Below are 18,268 nucleotides of genomic sequence, written 5' to 3'. Positions count from 1 at the left end.
CTCAGTGTTGTTGGTGCATTTCAGGAGGACGCTGCTAATAAAGTTACACAATTATAAACAGAATTTATTATTATATTTAAAAAAATACCACAGTTTTTGTCTTGGTCGAATCATTTTATTTTGTTGTATTTATCCCCAAACCTAAAGGCCGGTGGTGAAAATATTGTCTGACATTAAACCGGTCCGTGGCACAAAAAAGGACCGCTGGGCTGCATAAACCTTTAACTTTGAGCCTTTTTGCTGATATCCAACCTCTAACTATCTCCTCAAAGACTCACGCATGGACTCGTCTCCATATTTGTCCTGCTGGATCTCAGTCCTGCATTTAGTTCATGTTAATGAAGAATGATGCAAACAGGCTTCTGTGATAGAGCCGGTACTTTTTAAACTTTACGGGTCAAAGTCTGGGTCACGGTCTTATCGTCAGCGCTGAATGAGGTTACTGAGGTTATGCTTCAATATTGCCCAGGCTGCTGGGGGACTTCTTATAATGCACCACCTCAGCCAACTCTGCTGTCTCTTGCTCTCCCTGCATTTATGCGTTATTAATAACTATTAAATATCATTAACTTTGCGTTTTTCGTCTCCTGTAGTTTGTGCTTTGTCACTGCTATTCTTACACCTCCTCGTACCGGTATCATCGGCTCCTGGGCTAAATCAACACTGTGTGTTATTATTATGTTGTTTGTTGTCTCCCTATGATCTTTTCTAAGTGTGCTCGAGGCGGCTTCCTGTTAAAAGGGTGTTTTATTCTCCCTCATGTTGCTAATAGGAGAACAGTTGGCCTTCTCTCTATAGAGAGACAGGGTTTTTATCTTGAAATAGAAACAGCTTTGAATGGATCAGAGCTGTATAAATAATAAATAAAGAATGAAGTTGACAAAAAACAAATCTAATTCTGTACGTGTTTTTCAGACCACCAGACAAATGAACACACATTTTAATTTCACTTACATGAAGAATTTATGTCGTTCAAAAATGAAATAAATAAATAAATAAACCATAAAGTAAAATAAAAAATTAACTAACAAATTCTCAACTTTCTAAACAATTTTTGTTGTAAATGATGATATAGTCTAAAATATACTGAACTTCCTTCTACATCTGATTTAACTCACACTGCTGTGTTCTTGTTTCATTACGCAATGGCAACATCCCTTTGTTAACTGTGCAGAGTCTAATCTGACTGGAAAATTATACTTATTGTTTTGTAATTGTAATCTAACAAACAATAAGCTCTCCATTTTTGGATTTACCAGATTTAATCTGACCAACAATGTTGGGATTTTGCCCAGCTTTTGTGTTTGAACTTCTTCCCCTCCACAGTTGCTTTTCAAAAATTCAAACTGCTCAAGAAAATCCACCAAGAAGCTCTTTAACATCCAAACGATGCCAGTGATACATATACTCCAATAGCCACTCTATTTCTTGTTCATTACTTTACTTTAAACTAGGGATGCACCGATACCGATACTGGTATCGGGCCGATACTGTAAAATGTGTGTGTACTCATACTCGTAAAAGTTAACCGATACCATGAACCGATACTAACTTATTTCGTTAATCAGAGGGTGGCATGTCATTTCTGTTGTAGTTTTTTAGATTGGCCACTAGGGGGACATCCCGCGCTAAACAGGCACAGGGTGAGACTGGCAGCTCCAGATAAAAAAGAGAAAGTGGAGGCTGCTGTAGCTAGGCTAAACAAAATGTCAGCAGTGTGGACCAGCCAACTTTAACTCAGGTTTTGGAAAAGCGATGAAAAATGTCAAGAGAAAATCCACGGGCAGTTAAAATAACAGAGGCTCTGACTCATTTTATCGCTCTGGATGACCAGCCAATGCCGGTCGTGGAAAACATAGGATTGAAACGTCTTCTCAGCATACTCGAGCTGCGATATGAAATTGGACACTCTGCAATAATTTAAAAGTTTATTTTATTCGACACAGAAGTGTTTATTTATTATTCTGAAAGCTCGAGACAGTGCCAATAGTTCAGTGATATTTTGTTAAATTACAATGTGGACACTCCGCAATAATTTAACACAAGTGCTTATTTTTCACTTGAAATTTTTTTTGTGGTCATTTTTATTACGATTTTATTTTTTATCGGCAGAGAATAAAATAAAACCTGTCTTCCAATTCATTGCAGTTGTGTGTGTGTGTGGTAGAAGTATTGGTTTTTGTACTCAGTATCGGGAAGTACTCAGATCCAAGTATCGGTATCGTATCGGTTTGAAAAAATTGGTATCGTTGCATCCTTACTTTAAAGGGATCCCAGTCCATATGTGCACCAGTCTCCAGCACCAGTGTATGTTTATGAAGTCTTTTTGCAACCCCATATAATCTAAAACAAGACATTTGATGTATTTTGCTCTGTGTGGAGTAAATACTGAGTAATCTCTCAGTTTTTAGTTCACAACCTCCAGTTATTTTAACCATCTTCAGGGCTAACTCGCTATAATCTCTATATTCATGCTGTATAAAGACAGGTGTGCTCTTACTTCAAAAAGCCGCAGGATGTTGGCCACCATGATCGACACAGAGCTGGCTGACGCTCCGATCACTCCCACCACCCTCTCCGGCTTTCGGATGATGGGCGGCTCGCCATTGGAGCAGCGAATGTCGGATGTGTCTTTCTGGATAAGAGCCTGGACAAAGGTGAGTGACTGTTCCAGAGCGTAGGTGTCTCTGGAGCAGGTGTCCAGGATCCGGGCCCCAAGTGTGATATTTGGCAGCAGCTCAGGGTCGCTGTTAATCTGGTCCAGAGCGTACAGCATGGCCTCCATGCGGTGGATCCCCTTTTCCTTCTTTAGCTCCCCACAATTTACACCGTGGGGTCCGCGGGCATGGATGGGGAACAGCCCGCCCAGAGTGATGTCACCTGGTATCTTTATGGAGTGGGGGTGGAAGTGCTGGTGAGAAGCGCTCACCTGGACCACCTGTCCGCCAGTCCAGAGGCAGAGAGATAGCAGGAGGCGGGGCCACAGGTGATATTGGTAGAAAGTGCAGAAGAAGACATGAAGGTAATGATGATGATGATGATGGCGGAGGGGGAGAGAGGATAGGGCAGGGCCTGATGATGTCATACTGAGGTGATGTTCAGAGCTGAGCTTTCATCCTGCTGTGGAAACCTAAAGTGACAAGAAACAGTCAGTGTCAGTAACTCTACGATTCAAAGGTTGTCCTGGTTTTTGTGAAGAAAATAAGACCTGGGTTGATGTAATATAACCTGAAAATGATCAGAACTGTTGCATAATAATCATTAATGATTAGACTGGTTCTCTGTGTAGGCATACAGAGGCAAACTCTCAATATTTCACTACATTAGGAATAAATGTGTCTAGTTCAGAGTCAGGAGAATCAGCTTGTGTGGGTTTGATAACGGCCAAAAGGATGGCGTGAACTTTATTTCACCTCCATGATGGAAATTAACAAAATAAAATAAATTTGATACAATTTGTGTTTGCTGTGCTATCACATATCACCACAAAAATGTGATAAGCAAAATACAAACAGAAACTAGCACAGGTTCTCAAACGGCTGCTTCGTTAAATGGTCAGAGCCAAACTCTGCGAGGCTGTGAAAGGACAAGTTGAGCTTTTAGGGGCTTTTTGAGGCTACAGTCAAACCCACAGTTGCTTCACACGTTCAGTTTGCCAGATTTATTACTTCCTCTTTGATGATCACAGCGGTTTTCAGCTGTGCTAACATTTTAAAGAGATAAACTTTATTAGCAATCACAATGTTCCAGTGGAACAGAGGAAAAGCTGCTGTTCTTCTTCTTTCACCTGCTCTCTTTTGGGGTCACCACAGCAGATCATCTACCTCCACTGCACCCTCTAAACCAGGGGTGTCGGACTCCAGGCCTCGAGGGCCGGTGTCCTGCAGGTTTTAGATCTCACCCTGGGTCAACACACCTGAATCAAATGATTAGTTCATTACCAGGTTTCTGGAGAACTTCGGTCGTGTCCAAATTCATGGGCTGCATCCTCCTGAGGCCGCATTTGTAGACCGATTACGTCACAGCGACGCGCCGAAGGCTGTCCAAATTCGTAGACTCCTCCGAATGCAGCCGACAAATGCGTCCTCCTTTTCCCCGAATTTGAAGGATGGGTCGGGTGTGTCCTTCTTGGCCTACCATATCCCAGAATTCATAGCGCGGCCCAGCCAAACTCCAGTTTCCGGCAATGGCGGCCGCTACTAAGTTTTAAAATTACTCTTATTAATCTTTCTGGGCCACAAAATAAACTTTAAACATATTTTCAGGCGAGAATGTGGGTTAGCTCGTTGATAATTAACAATGAACACAAAAAACGGAGAAAGATTTCGGGGTCCATTTTCGATTTTCGTGCCGTGGCGCTGACAACCGGAAATACTCTGAATTAAGGGCGGGAGTAGATCGAGAAGGCTAGACCGTCCAATTCCATAGCCGTTTACTTCCGGCCTACCCGACCTCCTGAGGACCCGGCCCACATAGACCGCGAAGGCCGGGTCCTCAGGAGGATGCAGCCCATGAATTTGGACACGACTTGTTGAGGAGGTCATTTATCCATTTCAATCAGCTGTGTTGGTTCAAAGACACATCTAAAACCTGCAGGACAGCGGCCCTCGAGGCCTGGAGTTCGACACCTGTGCTCTAAACCATCCCCTCAACACCCTGCATGTCCTCTTTCACTGCATCCATGAATCTTCTCTGTGCTCCTCCTTTCCCTCTGCCCGGCAGCTTCATATTCAGCATCCTTTATCCAACATATCTGCTCCTCTGCACATGTCCAAACCTTCTCAACCTCATGTCTCTAACTTTGCCTCCAAACCGCTGAGCTGTCTTTTGCACCTTGCACCACCTCTTATCCTTTTGTCAGTGTCACAGTCTCCAAACCTCCGTTAGAAATAATAAACTATCTAATGATGAATGACTCCAATAATCACTGCCATTTAACACACTACTAATCAAATTAAAGTTGAATCAGATAAAATGCTCTCTAAGCTCTACTGTACTCTTTATTTTTTGCTCCTTCGGCAGTTTGACACATCGTACGTGGCAGATGAAAGCACCAGAGAAGACCAAAGATAAGCTTAATTGCACGTTTCAAACTCACCATAAAAAAAAGAAAACCGCTTTTTACACAAATTAAACAAAAGTGCGAGCCATGTTAACGAGACTCCAGCTTCACTCAGATCTTTTCCTCCTCCTTCCTTCTTGATTTTCCCAGAGGAACACTTCCTGATTAGATTAGCAATCTAGTCATGATCAGATGATGTATTCTCACTAAGCACTGCCTGTTAAAGCATTATCTCTATATTCATGGAAAAATTTTGTTTCCTATACTGAAATAAAAAATGCAGACTTAGCCTTTTTTACTTTTGAGTGAAAGTCAGAAACTTATGTCTGTGCTGAATTTAATTAAGGATGTTGGATCAGCAGCTCGGTTTGTTCTTGAAGTAGAAAGTCAGTTTGATATGTGTCATATTTTAATCTTAAATTAAGATTTTATTAACAGGATCATCCAGTGAGCCTGGTGGTTACTGGAGAGCAGCGAGAGCCCGTTATCAGTGAGCCGGAGGGGCTTTCAACAGAATGAGTCTTCAAAGAGGAAGATGGAAGTCCTGAAAAAATGATCTGCAGCGTGTGAGGCGAGAAGCATCTCTCAGCTCAACATCCTCCAAAAATTCAATATTATTGAAACAAAGCAATCTAAAGTTAACAATAATAGAGCGACCATCAGAACATAGACATTAATCACTTTCATGTGTCTATTTATTGATCAGTTAAGTCACAAATATATTGATCAGATGAGTTCAGCCAAATGCGCGCTGCACATCACATTCACTCCTCCCCGGAGGTTAAACAGTTATCTGGGTTTAAAAGAAAAATAACCCTCACAGTTGACTATTACATAAAAGCAGCTTGTTTTCCGCGTTCGCCTGATAGTCCTGCTGTATCGTGGACTGGTTTCATTCTCTGGTTCTGCTGGAATCGTTTTCTCTAACTGGTTTTCCTTCACCGGGTTCTGCACTCACCGCAGCGGGATCCCTCTCCTCGCGGTCCGAGCTCAGTCCCGAACCCGCTCCGCTCCGCCTGCAGGTCCGCAGACAGCCGCCGCTCCTCTCCGGTAAACTCTCCGCTGGTCCCGGCGACTGAGTCAAACTCCGGTTCGCCTCCTGCTGCTCCTCCAATCAGCGGACTGAATATCCCGTCTGTCTCTCCGCCTGCCTGTCTGTCTGTCTAATTAAAGCATGCACACTAACGCTCGGCGTGCACTGGTTTTACCATCCTTATGAGGACTTTCCTGCAGTGCGAGGACCACGTTTTGCTCGCTGCTGTTTGAAGGTTTCTGCAAATCAGGTTGCATCATGTTAATGAGGGTCTTTGCGAGCACACAACGAGAAAGTAGGTGTGTGTGTGCCGTGAACATGTTTTTACTTTATTATTAGCTTTTTAATTTAGCCCAGTGATTATTTTAGAGTCGATCTCTGAAGGTCAGGTGTGACAAAAAGTACAATTTTACTTATATAGGACATTTCAAGGTAAATATAAAATGCTTCACAACAAAAAAGTTACCTATAAACAAGTTTAAAAGAATGATTTTGAGTATTTTTTTATAAACAGACTGAATCCACCGACCTCAGGCTGAGAGATGGGGGATGATTCACCGTCCATACGGAGCTCTACCATTAAAAACCAGATTCTTAAAGTGGACTCTGAAGCTAATGAGGAGGTTTTATGAAGACAAATGAACAATGAACAACAACAATCCAGGGGTGATGAAATAAAAGCATTAATGACAAACATTTTTTAAGTGAGTGAACATCTGAAAGCCGAGGTTTCTGAAAAGGACCTGGAGTTTCCTTTAGCTTAGGCACAAATCTGTGCTGAAGGACTTCTGTTTGGTCTTCACTAAGCTGGAGAAAACAGTAACCACCCAACTTTTAATAAAGCCTATGCATGTCCAATTTCATTAACTCAGAAACATCTCTGGGCAGCAGTGATAGGAAATGCCCTGAAAAGTGCCCAAAATGTACCAAGCTGACCCTTTGTTTACTGACAGCCACCACGGCTGGCTTCTGTCACTTCTGAGTGTTTACCTGCTCAGGTGTCGGACAGGTGTTCAGTGTTTACCTCCTGATGTTTAAACCCACTTTGATCTTCCTGTGTGTAGTGATAACAACATCTGTTGCTAGGGAACATCTGCCTGTAAATATTCAATGTCAAAAACAATAATAATAATGAAAAAGTTCGGAATGACAAAAACTTCTTTGAAATTATTTCAGTTTATTTCTGCAGCTGCCAATCATGTCAGCAGAAGTGCATCATGGGAGATGGTGTTTATTTATTAGCTGCCCTTTCTCTCCTTACTTCTGTGTGGAAAATCCACACACTGAAGAACTTTTTTCAGCTGCTCCCTTATTCACAACAGCACAGCAGGCAGCTCGACATGTTTAAATTTGCTAGATTTGTATTTATGTCAGATGTCCTACCTGAAGTAACCCCAACAGGCTTTGTGTGTGGACTCTCCCATGAGAAAAGACAGACTGTATATAAAAGATGGACACCGGGCATTGCTGTTAGCGTCTGGATTTTGAAGCCATAACCACGAGTGCCTCCAGAATTTTTTTCATATGGGGGCCACTAAAAATATTGAGATGGCGCACCAAAAACAGAACAGTGCAGGGACGCAATGAAGGACGGGACGACGGGAAATCGTGAAGGCATGACAAAACAATTGTAAACAATGAATTCAAAATTATACACAATATTTCAACTCACTGTGAAGTGTCTTCCTGTCTCTTGTGCTCATGTTTAAAATAAAAATGTTTAAAAATAATAACCAACACTAGACAGTCTTGTATATTTTGAGGGGGGGCCAGTGGCCCCCCTGGCCCCCCCTTGGTGGCGACCCTGGCCATAACATTTCTGTCTAAAAATGGCTGGATCTGACCATATTCTGCTTCTGAAAAGGTGCTTCATCAATGAAGTTCATTATTTTAATTGTTGTTGTCACAATAATAAAAGAAAAGAATAAATTCATTTCATGTCAAAAAACTTTATCTTAACTGCCCCTCAGGGATAAATAAAGATTTTTTTTGACTTGACCTAAATTAAATTTAAACTCAACAGGTGAAAATTCCAGACACGATTTTTACAAGCAGTCATGAAGGTCTCCATTGTGGCTTGATGCTCATAGTCATCAGTCAGTAAGACGCTTTAACACATCAATCCTCCTGTTTTCCATCAGTGAAAAGCGAGGACATCCCAAAGCTCGCCGCTGTATTTCTACCCCACCCCTTAATTAAGGCACTCTAAACAGAATCACACTCATCATGGACTGAGAGGGTGGACTGGAAATGAGCCTGTGTTTCTGCCTATTTCCAGCAGAAGAAACAATCCTAAAGCTTGAACACAACAGTAATGTGTGTTGCACCTGAGGGTAAGACAAGATCGTCTCAGTAGAAACAACAGAATCAGTGTTTTAATAAACTAAATGAATCCAGATGTGTCTGTAGTGCTAATCTCCCTCTATAAATATCACCATATCTAAATATGAAGAATCTGCAAGTAAGAGAGCCACCCTCTAACCTCTGACCCCTGCTCTTCTGCAGAGCAGCTTCTCTAAACGCAGAAGTATTCAGCATCTGCTCGGGAAAGTCAGGGATGAACGGCGCAGACAGGAAGAGCCACTGACTGATGACCAGTTCTGTGTCTCCACCTGCTGGACTCAAACTGAACTTTATTTAAACAGGAACCTCCAGTGTGAACACAGCAGTGTCATTAAATCCACACGAGACAAATACTCAATCAGCCTCTTCTTACTGGACAGTTTCCAACCAATCAGCTGCTTGTGTCTTTTGGATCAGCAGCTGATTGGTCAGTGTCCATTCGAGGCCGTTTGCTGTGCGGCATTTCTGATTGATCGGCATCTCTGAAGCCTTCGGGGGTGATCTGGTATTGCACCATGGTTTCCACGTGACATGGAGACTTAAAGATGGTCGCCAGACGCCGCGACCCTTCCCACTGTAGGAGGAGCCTGATTGTAGGGGCGTGGCCCCAACACTCCCCAAGGGCAGGGACAATGTGCGATTGGCCGTCCCGGATCCGGGTCGTCATCTGGTTGGTGATTACCACTGCAATGTTATGGTTTATTGCCATGGTGATTAGCTTCTGGCCGACGCCATTAAGGAGGCGTGTCCTTTGTGAAAGCTCGTCAAAGAGCAGGCGGAAAGGAAATGCCACACTGTCGATCACCAGGAGGCGGATCTTTGGATGCTGGGACAGGAAGTCAGGAAGTAGATGGAGCTCAGCTAGCAGCTCCACGTAGTCATGGCAACGCACCTGAGTGAGGCGAGATAGAGAGCCAATCAGAATTTTAGAAGTTTGCAGATGCATAGTGACATCACTGCATACATCACTTAGTAGACATTACCAAGAAGATGTTGGATAGGATGGTCTCCACGGTGAAGGTCTCCATGGCGGCTCGTTGCTCATCGTCCTCAGCCAATAAGGAGCAGTGTCTAACGGCGGCTGCTGCGATGTCGGTGACCCTCTGAAGCAGGAAGCTGCCCTCTGTGTCGATAAACATCACCTGACCTTCGACCCCCCCGAAACACTGAGGCACCTGAACATCCACCGCCAGCTGCAGACTGAAAGGGCGACATCATCACTCACTTTACTGATCCACATCACGGTGACTGATTTCCTCACGCCATCATCACAGCTCCAAAACATCTGTAAGGTTATAGATGATGGTGTGTGTGTGTGTGTGTGTGTGTGTGTGTGTGTTTCTTACCACAGCTGCGTTTTTCCGATTCCTGGAACTCCACAGACTTCCGTTATTTTCCCGACAGGGATTCCTCCTCCGAGACATTCATCTAGCTGAGAGGAGAATGTCACGATGCTCCTTAACTCCTCCTCCTTCTGCAGGAGCTCCAGAGCGGTCAGAGGTGCTGAGATGTCACCACTTCCGCCTCCTCCTCCACCTTTCACAGCCTTCAGCACCTCCACAGCATCCTCTTCGCTCAGGCCGGTCTCTGAAATGAAACTCCTCGATAAATCTCGCGTACTTTGTTTTCTTCCAAAGGCTCAGCTGTGTTTCACATAAAAAGCAGCTTGATGTTTATTGTGATGAAGAACGTGACTCAGTTCAGTGTCAGCGTTTCGAGCACCTTCTTGTCCATAAGTCTGCATTTCAGCAGAATATAAAAGGTAAACGAACAAACAGCTTTCAGCCATCCCTGCTCCTTATTACAAATGGTCTTCTCCAAAGACAAAACCACGAGTTACCAGGACGCTGTGAACCTGTTTTAGCTGTGATTTTTACTGCTGCAAGGCTTTAAAAGACAGACGAGCTAAAATGTGACATATTTTGACTGGAGTTTTTGGGAACTGTGGGGGGAAATGGAGCGGTACCTTTGCTAAGCTTGTCCGGTTTGAAGTCCAATAGGTCCGCGGTGAGCTGGAAACCAGCACTGCCCAGTTTCAGCCTCACAGCCTGGCTCAGAGGCAAACTGGACACCGGTCTCTGCATCTTCGCTGCTAAACGCTAACAGCTTCAAAGCAACCCGCCGTCACCGGCGTGCGTTTTTCACACGCGAAAACAAAAACTTACATCCGGTTTGAATTTCAAAATAAGAGCCGTTTGACTTCCTTCGGCTGTTAATGATCACTTTTCGAAAAACACATCTAATGTTGGTCCTGAATCTGGGTCTAGGATCCTCCTATTTGCAGCATTTCTCGCCAAGTTTCCTGAAGGTTCGATGACTGAGTGCAGAACATGGTTCCTAGGATTTATAAAACTGAAAAAACAAGGAGGAAGAAATACAGCTTAGATTAAAGTTTGTAGAGAAAAACACTGCAGGATTTTTAGACTCATGAACCGCCCATGTCCTAAAGATGTGCGTATGCAATTAAATGAAATGTGGAGCTGCACTAGAATTCAAACATCATTTTGTTTTTAAGAAATATTTTACAAAGTCGAGAAAGGATTTTTCAGACTCTTTATTTAAGTAAATATCATAATCTACAGAAGTAACAGTACATGAACTTCAGCATGTGAAAATACTTTATAACTAATTATTCAGAATCATATCCATGGTACTAATGAATCAGAAATACTAGTCCATTAATGTGTATACCACTTTAATGTTGTAATTGAGAAGTTTTTCATTATTTCTGTACTGTCAGGCAGCGATGGCTATAATAATACAGCAGAACGTAGTAGTAAAATAACAAGTAATACCTAAAGCTTTAATATAAATGCTATGGAGTTTAAGTACATTTTGCCCACCTCCCCCAGCTTTGCCATCATTTTACACAATACATTAAAAAAATCTGTTTAAAAAATTGTTTCAACAAATAAACTGCTGGGGAAAGACAAAAATTTTTCCTTTATGAAAGAAGATTATACAACTACCACCTAATGTTTTATGTTGAAGGCATAACCGGAAGTCAACTGTCAGCTGATCTTTGTTAGTGCGCCGCTCTGTTTCGTCAATCACATGCGACGGTTTGCGCACGTGAAACGTAACTGTGACAGAAGTTCGTCAAAGAAATCTCAAAGTAAGCATTTATTGTGAGTTTTTAATGTTTTAGTTTGAAAAAGTCTGCACGCGGAAGTTATTCTGGGTCCAGTTTTGCTGCTCTCGCGATTATCTCGTCAGTCTGAGTCACGTGCAAACACGTTTTGTTTTATAGAGATGGAGAGAAGAGAGGAAGACGAGGACACGAAGGCGATTGCTCGGAGTGAAGATGAAGAAGAACAAGACGACGAGGAGAAGCGGGAAGATGGTGATTTTGATGATGATGATGATGATGAGGAGGAGGAGGGAGCTGCTGCAGACAGAAGAGATGATGAGGATAAAGATGTTTGTGACAAAGACGCTGCTGAGGTAAAAGAGAAGAAGAAGAAGAAGGTAAAGAACGTATTTCAGGACAGGAAGTGCGTCCCTGGAATCATCTACCTGGGTCATATTCCTCCGAGGTTCCGCCCCAAACAGCTGAGGAACCTGCTATCAGTGTACGGAGAGATCGGACGCATATTTCTACAGCCTGAAGGTACAAGTACTACCAGAATACACACAGATATTATTACCACAGTATAACACAGACAGTGTGTGGTGCAGATATACTCATTCGATACACACACAACACTAGCGAATGAATAAAAACAAACTGTACCTGGATCAGTAATCTAGAGTACCAGCTCTCTGTGTTTTCTGGGTGTTTCCAGATGTTTCTGGGAGTGATGAAATTTAAAAAATGAAACCAGGGTCACTGTTTCATTTTTCACAGTTTATGTCCATCCATCCATGCATTTTCTTCTGCTTATCCGGGGTCGGGTTGCGGGGGCAGCAGCCTAAGCACGGAAGCCCAGACCTCCCTCTCCTCAGCAACCTCCTCCAGCTTATCCAGGGAACACCAAGGCGTTCCCAGGCCAGCCGAGAGATATAATCTCTCCACCGTGTCCTGGGTCTGCCCTGGGGCCTCTGTCCGGTGGGACATGCCTGGAAAACCTCGCCCAGGGGGCATCCTTGTCAGATGCCCGAACCACCTCAGCTGGCTGTGGAGCAGCAGCGGCTCTACTCTGAGCCCCTCCCGAATGGCCGAACTTCTCACCCTATCTCTAAGGGAGAGGCCAGCCACCCTTCGGAGGAAACTCATTTCCGCTGCTTGTATTCGCGATCTTGTTCTTTCGGTTTAAGTCCTGAGAAAAAAAAATACACAATTAAAAGCTTCTCCTGGATATAAAAATTCCAGAGGGTCCAGTCCAAAAAGGCCTTTTTTTGATTAACTCATTTTTCAGTGGACTCGACATTTTATTACCATCATCAGTCAGAAAGCACCATTTTCTAACCGAATGAGGAATTTTCACTTTTCAAATACTACTTCCAGTTTCTCCTTTTTTACAGTCAGATATTTTATTAATCTCACTCCATCGTGTCTGCAGACTGCAGAGTAAACTGAGTGCAACAAATATGGAAAACCCACCTTACAGTGTTGTTGCTGTATATCCTACAGACAGGCAGTGCTCTGAACTCTGTCTTAAACCTTGTGTGGATGCCTTTGTTATGGAGCGATACTAAATGTTTAAAGCAGAATTTTTGTCTGCATTCTGCTTGTTTTTTGGTTCTATTTCTCCTTGAAAGGTTATTTTATTCGAAATAAAACACTCCACGAAACGCACTCGAGCTGTAATTTTACAGTCAATGGTTTTATATCACATGTGGGCAGGAGTCAGCCTTCAGAACATCTCACTTCAGCCCACAACATCCTAAAAGGAAAACAGAACTCCTCCTCCAGAAATCAATAAGAGGCAGCGTTATGCCAAGATGTCCCGAACTGCAACGGGTCTGTACTGCTCTATAAATCGACTCCAGATTTACCGCTGACCTGATCATCCCAACAAAAGATTTTTAACTAACAAAGATGTCAGGGCCTTGGGAGGCTAACTGAAATAAAATAAATAGAGGAAATATCCTTACTTCTAGTCTGTTTGGTGACATCTTTAGTAAACATTATTTAAACTCTTAACGGATGTATTTATTGAGACCTTGGATGTCTATAAGACTGTGAGTCAGCTGCTTTCAAAAAGGTTTGTTTTTATTGAAATATAGGAAACGTAACATGTTTAAAATTTTTACGATAAATATTCTAAATTTATCACCAAAAAAGTTTAAGGGACCTAATCTGTGTTGAGAAAATGTACAATCAAAGATCAAATGAGTGACAAATTAAGAAACCTGAATATGTGTCACCTGCTTTGAGGCTGAATCAGTGGGTCTGATGTGGAGTTGGAGAACGTGGCTACCAGTTTTGTGGGTCCACCTGTCCTCTTGGGGGACAGGTAAAGTTCTGAGAGGCTAACCTGATCCTGTGATGGTACGTTTCAGCTAGGGCTGCCACAAACAATTATTTTGATAGTCGACTAGTCACCGATTATTTTTGCGATTAGTTGACTAATCAGATCATCATCCATTGGACGTAAAACGTACAGCTTATTGCACCAGCAGCATCTGCTCTTATATAACTATCATTAGCTTACAGCTTTAAGTGTTTAAGGTATGTGCTAACTAAAATAAAGACAAGATGATAGTTTATTAAATTTTAATGAAATTTGCAGATTGTTTCGGTGAAGTTTAATAAACTCCTTGCTATCTAAAATATAACAGGACCCCGGAGTATATTCTCGAGCATCTCACACTTCTGATAATCAGTTGTCTGCTTGACCTTTGTTCAGCTGTGTAAAAACTATAACTTTAATCTCAGCCAAACCGATTTACTCAGGAACAAATAAAATACAAAAAAAAAAAAAAGCCAAATAATAACATTTTTAAGTTATCTAAGTGACTTATATGTTTAACCGGAGTAGCGAAAGACGGCGGTGGGTTTTAAAACATTTGCCTGAAGTCCGGTGTTCTCACGGCTCTAGTTAGCCTTGCCCCCGGCTAGCTATCGAGCTAGTGGCTAACAGACGTCTCCGAAAACGTCGGCGCGTTTTTGAAAATATGTGGTGTCTTGATAAACTGAGCAGATATTTGAGGTTTACACAGCTACATTCTCGCCTGAAAATATGTTAAACGTTTATTTTGTGACCCAGAAAGAATAATAAGAGTAATATTAAAACTAACTAGCTGCCGCCATTGTTGGAAACTGAGCTGGGCCGCGCTATGAATTCTGGGACACAGCTACTTCTTCTTCTTCGGGGTTTAACGGCAGCTGGCATCCTTGTACATGCAGTGCTGCCATCTTCTGTTTCAGTCCGGTATTACACTTAAATCCTACTACTTATTCCTACGTCTTTTGTGATCTTACAAAGCTTCAAACGACGCAACTATTAAATCAGTCGTCGACGATTTTGATAATCGACGTAATCGTGACTAAGTCGACTAATCGTGGGAGCCCTAGTTTCAGCCATGTTAAACACTTACTTTGATCTCACACGTCAGCGCCACTGCATGAACAGCAAGTGAGGAAAAGTGCAGCTTTCACCACAGCCCCTCAGATATTTATCACCTGTTAATGTTCGATGCGCTCATCTTGCAGACAGACAGGTGAGGAAACGGAAGAAGAAGGCTGGGCTGCGGAGGTGTGACTTCACAGAAGGATGGGTGGAGTTCAGAGATAAACGCGTGGCTAAGAAAGTGGCGGCGTCGCTCCACAACACGCCGATGGGAACCAGGAAACGCCAGCGCTTCTCCTCTGACCTGTGGTGCATGAAGGTAGGTCTCTTCTTCCCTGTTAATGCACACCGATTACGCTGAAAATGCAGACACACAGTTGTTTAATGTCATCATAGTGTCAAATAATTTGTCCCTACTGCTTACCTGTGTGTCCGCAGTACCTGCACAGGTTCCAGTGGATTCACCTGAGTGAGCGGCTGGCCTACGAGCAGACGGTCCTAAACCAGAGGCTCAGGACTGAAGTTTCGCAGGCAAAGAGAGAAACAAACTTCTACCTGAACAACGTGGAGAAGAGCGCTCACCTGGACAAGCTGAGAAAGAAGAGGCAGAGAGACGGAGAGCAGGTAAACGCTGAAGCACGAGCTGAAGCAATGAACGTTAGCCCTGCTCAGGCAGAGACGCACGTTCGCTCTAAAACTGTTTGTCATCGTCAGGTGGAAGAGAAGACGTGGGACTTCACTCAGCGCCAGACGGAGGAGGAGATCCAGATGAAGAAGAAGAAGAAGGACTCTGTTTTGCAGAAGCACCTGGACAAGGCCCGCCTCATGGAGCAGAAGAGCCAATCGAACGTCTCGCTTTTGGCTAAAATTTTCAACTCCAAACCGTCACAATGACAACAGAGAGATGCTTCAAGAACTCCTGGACAAATGTTTCTGTAGAAAGTGTAGAGTCCTTTCCCCAACCAATCAAAGGCCAGTTTTGGCAGGGGAGGGGGCGGAGCAAAGGGAGTGGAGGAGAGCTAATATGGTGGAGTCATTCCACTTCCTTTTCAGCTCATTGTATAGAAATTGTTGTGATTAACTTACAGGTACAGAAGAGGGCGCCCAGTGAAGCTAACATGTCTGAGTTGAACTACACAACACCTATATTTAGATTTTATTAAAGCAAAGTTGAGTTTGCTCATAAGATGCTAGCATTCTGCTAAAACATGCTGATTGGTTGTCACCTCGAAGCCTCGTTTCCCAGTGATGACTCCAACAGGCGTTACGAGCTTAGTTTAACCAGAGCAGGAAGTTTCCATGTGTGGATCCAGGATGCTGGCAGAAATTCTCTGATACTCACTTCAGCAGAATGTGGTGCTGCGAGGTCTCTTAAACCTTCAGAAAGATATTTGACTGCAGTCGAAGATCCACAGGGCCTCATGGTACACGCTACCCTGTGAGTGTCCACTGTGAGTCTGCAGTGGGAGTTCTGGATTATATTAAAAGATTTTGGAAAGATTCAATATTTTTTCTTCACGTGTTATTTTATGTTAATGTTTGTGAGCTGTTCCAGCGACACGGTGTTGGTGAGCAGACATTTCTGCCTGGGTATCTTTTCGGGATCAGCTCACATGTCGTCAGGCTTGAGGACAGAAGCTGGATCATTTCTGAGAGAAGAAAATCACTGGGGACAAAATCTGTGGGCTGGATCTGCTGATCACTGGAGAATTACTATTTAAAGGTCTTGATCCACTTCTGGTTTCTTGATATTTTGTTTGGAAATTGGGAAACAGTTTGAATAAACTCCTGGGTTCATGAGCATGAAATTCGATATTTGATATGACGCCTTTATTTTTTCAGCACAGCCTTCAGGAATAGTTCTCCAAACTTCTTTGGACGTCGGCTGCCTTTTGTTCTCTGTGACGATGATCCCACACTGCTTCAGTGATGAGGTGTGGGCTCTGGGGAGGCCGATCCATGACTGATTGTGTTTTTATATGCAGCTTTTACTGCATTGGCAGTATGTTTGCAATCACCGTCATGTTCAAAAATGAAGTTGTTGCTAATTAGAGATCCCACAGATGATATTTTATGTATCAAAAGATGTTGATTCTCTTCTGCATTCATAATTCCATCAATTTTGACTAAATCTCCAATAACAGTGAAATGCAAACCCACATGATGACAGAGACTGTTTTATAGATGGCTGCAGACGCTCACTCTCTCCTGACCTCCTCCATACATATTGATGACTACTTAAACCAAACTCTGGACAACCTGAGGCAGGATTTTTGAGTCATGTTCCTTTGTAGCCATCCTTCCACTGATACCATTTGTGATGAGTGGATCAACTCAAAGACCAGACATGTCTCAGGGCCTGTGTCAGGGCTTTTTTTCCCTGTTTCTTAAAGGACATTACTCCACTTGTCCAGTTACTCTCCACATTATGTCAACATATGGACATAACAGCGAATCAGCTTGCTGGTCTAACAGTCATGTTTGGTCATTTTTTTTTATAGATTGAAAAGCAATGAACGAACAAATTATGTGTTTGTGACAAGCTACTAACAAAGTGATTAACTTTTTATTTAGTAAAAGTATAAAAATATCCCTCATATTCCCACCACCACTGTCATGTGTTAAAAAAAACAAATTACTGAACTTCAATAACTTAGTGAAACTTAAAAGAGTGTGCTTAATATATAAAGTCTTACACTCCCTTGCTCCACTACTAAAGCAGTTCATTAGGCATAAAGAAAGCTCAGACAGGACCACTCGAGCTACAATCCGAGGAGACTTGTTTATACCCCACAGACGGACAGCATTTGGGCAGAACGTCCTCTCTGTCAAGGGTGGCCATCTGTGGAACAGTCTTCCTCAACCCATTAGAGAATGCTCTACACTCAGTTTGTTTAAGGCAAAGGTTAAAAACTGGTTATGGACAAATCAAGTGTGTGATCATGTATGAGTTGTATAGTTTTAATGTTTTATTTGGGAACAGAATGGTGTGTATGTGTAAGTTTGGTGATGGAGTTTTTATTATGAATGAATGATGAATTTTTAAGAATTATGTCTATTTTTTATGCTTAAGGACAACAGATGGAAATTAGCTCTTGGCTATAATCTGGTATGTTTACATTCATGTAATTTTTTTTTTTTTTTTACATTTATGTTCATTAACATGCACTGTCCTAAATAAATAAATAAATAAAATAAATATTCAAGTGTGTCTTATTATTAACTAAATTGTTTGTATAGCAAACAAACGACTGGCTTCTTTTCGGAACAGATTTCTTGTTGTTTTTAGCTGCTCTGTTTGTATAATCAACATGTTTACATATTATTTAATAAAAAATATATATAAAGAAATGAAAAGGGGCGGGGACACGTGCC

General features: G+C 42.5%; 3 protein-coding genes across 4 annotated transcripts in view; 1 reads left to right on the top strand and 2 right to left on the bottom strand.

Annotated features, from left to right (window-relative positions):
• The window catches only part of grm6a (glutamate receptor, metabotropic 6a), a 33,473-nt gene extending 27,431 nt beyond the window's left edge, over window positions 1–6,042 (bottom strand). The window contains exons 1-2 of the mRNA XM_087834431.1: window positions 6,021–6,042; window positions 2,501–3,130 (exon numbers count right to left, since the gene is read on the bottom strand). Coding sequence (XP_087690557.1) covers window positions 2,501–3,085 — 585 coding nt within the window. The 5' untranslated portion in view covers window positions 3,086–3,130; window positions 6,021–6,042. The remainder of the gene's footprint in view (window positions 1–2,500; window positions 3,131–6,020) is intronic.
• Window positions 6,043–7,330: 1,288 nt separating this feature from the next.
• Window positions 7,331–10,570, bottom strand: rad51c (RAD51 paralog C). The gene is made up of 4 exons (XM_006803706.3): window positions 10,405–10,570; window positions 9,785–10,025; window positions 9,422–9,638; window positions 7,331–9,330 (listed from the first exon to the last, which is right to left on the bottom strand). The coding sequence occupies exons 1-4, from the start codon at window positions 10,520–10,522 to the stop codon at window positions 8,830–8,832; spliced, it is 1,077 nt and encodes a 358-aa protein (XP_006803769.2). The 5' UTR covers window positions 10,523–10,570; the 3' UTR covers window positions 7,331–8,829.
• A 915-nt stretch (window positions 10,571–11,485) lies between these two features.
• Window positions 11,486–17,917, top strand: abt1 (activator of basal transcription 1). 2 transcript variants are annotated; one of them, XM_087834230.1, is made up of 5 exons: window positions 11,486–11,553; window positions 11,689–12,048; window positions 15,037–15,212; window positions 15,332–15,517; window positions 15,608–17,917. In XM_087834230.1, the coding sequence occupies exons 1-5, from the start codon at window positions 11,493–11,495 to the stop codon at window positions 15,785–15,787; spliced, it is 963 nt and encodes a 320-aa protein (XP_087690356.1). In that variant the 5' UTR covers window positions 11,486–11,492; the 3' UTR covers window positions 15,788–17,917. The 2 variants fall into 2 exon arrangements, with proteins under 2 accessions (XP_087690356.1, XP_087690357.1); XM_087834231.1 differs by having other exon boundaries at window positions 11,500–11,566.
• The last annotated feature ends 351 nt before the right edge of the window (window positions 17,918–18,268 follow it).

The sequence above is a fragment of the Neolamprologus brichardi genome, chromosome 20 (assembly GCF_056152115.1).
Source record: "Neolamprologus brichardi isolate AB-2024 chromosome 20, ASM5615211v1, whole genome shotgun sequence".
NCBI lineage: Eukaryota > Metazoa > Chordata > Actinopteri > Cichliformes > Cichlidae > Neolamprologus > Neolamprologus brichardi.
The sequence above is the reverse complement of the archived record's forward strand: the minus strand, read 5'-3'. Positions and strand labels throughout refer to the sequence as shown.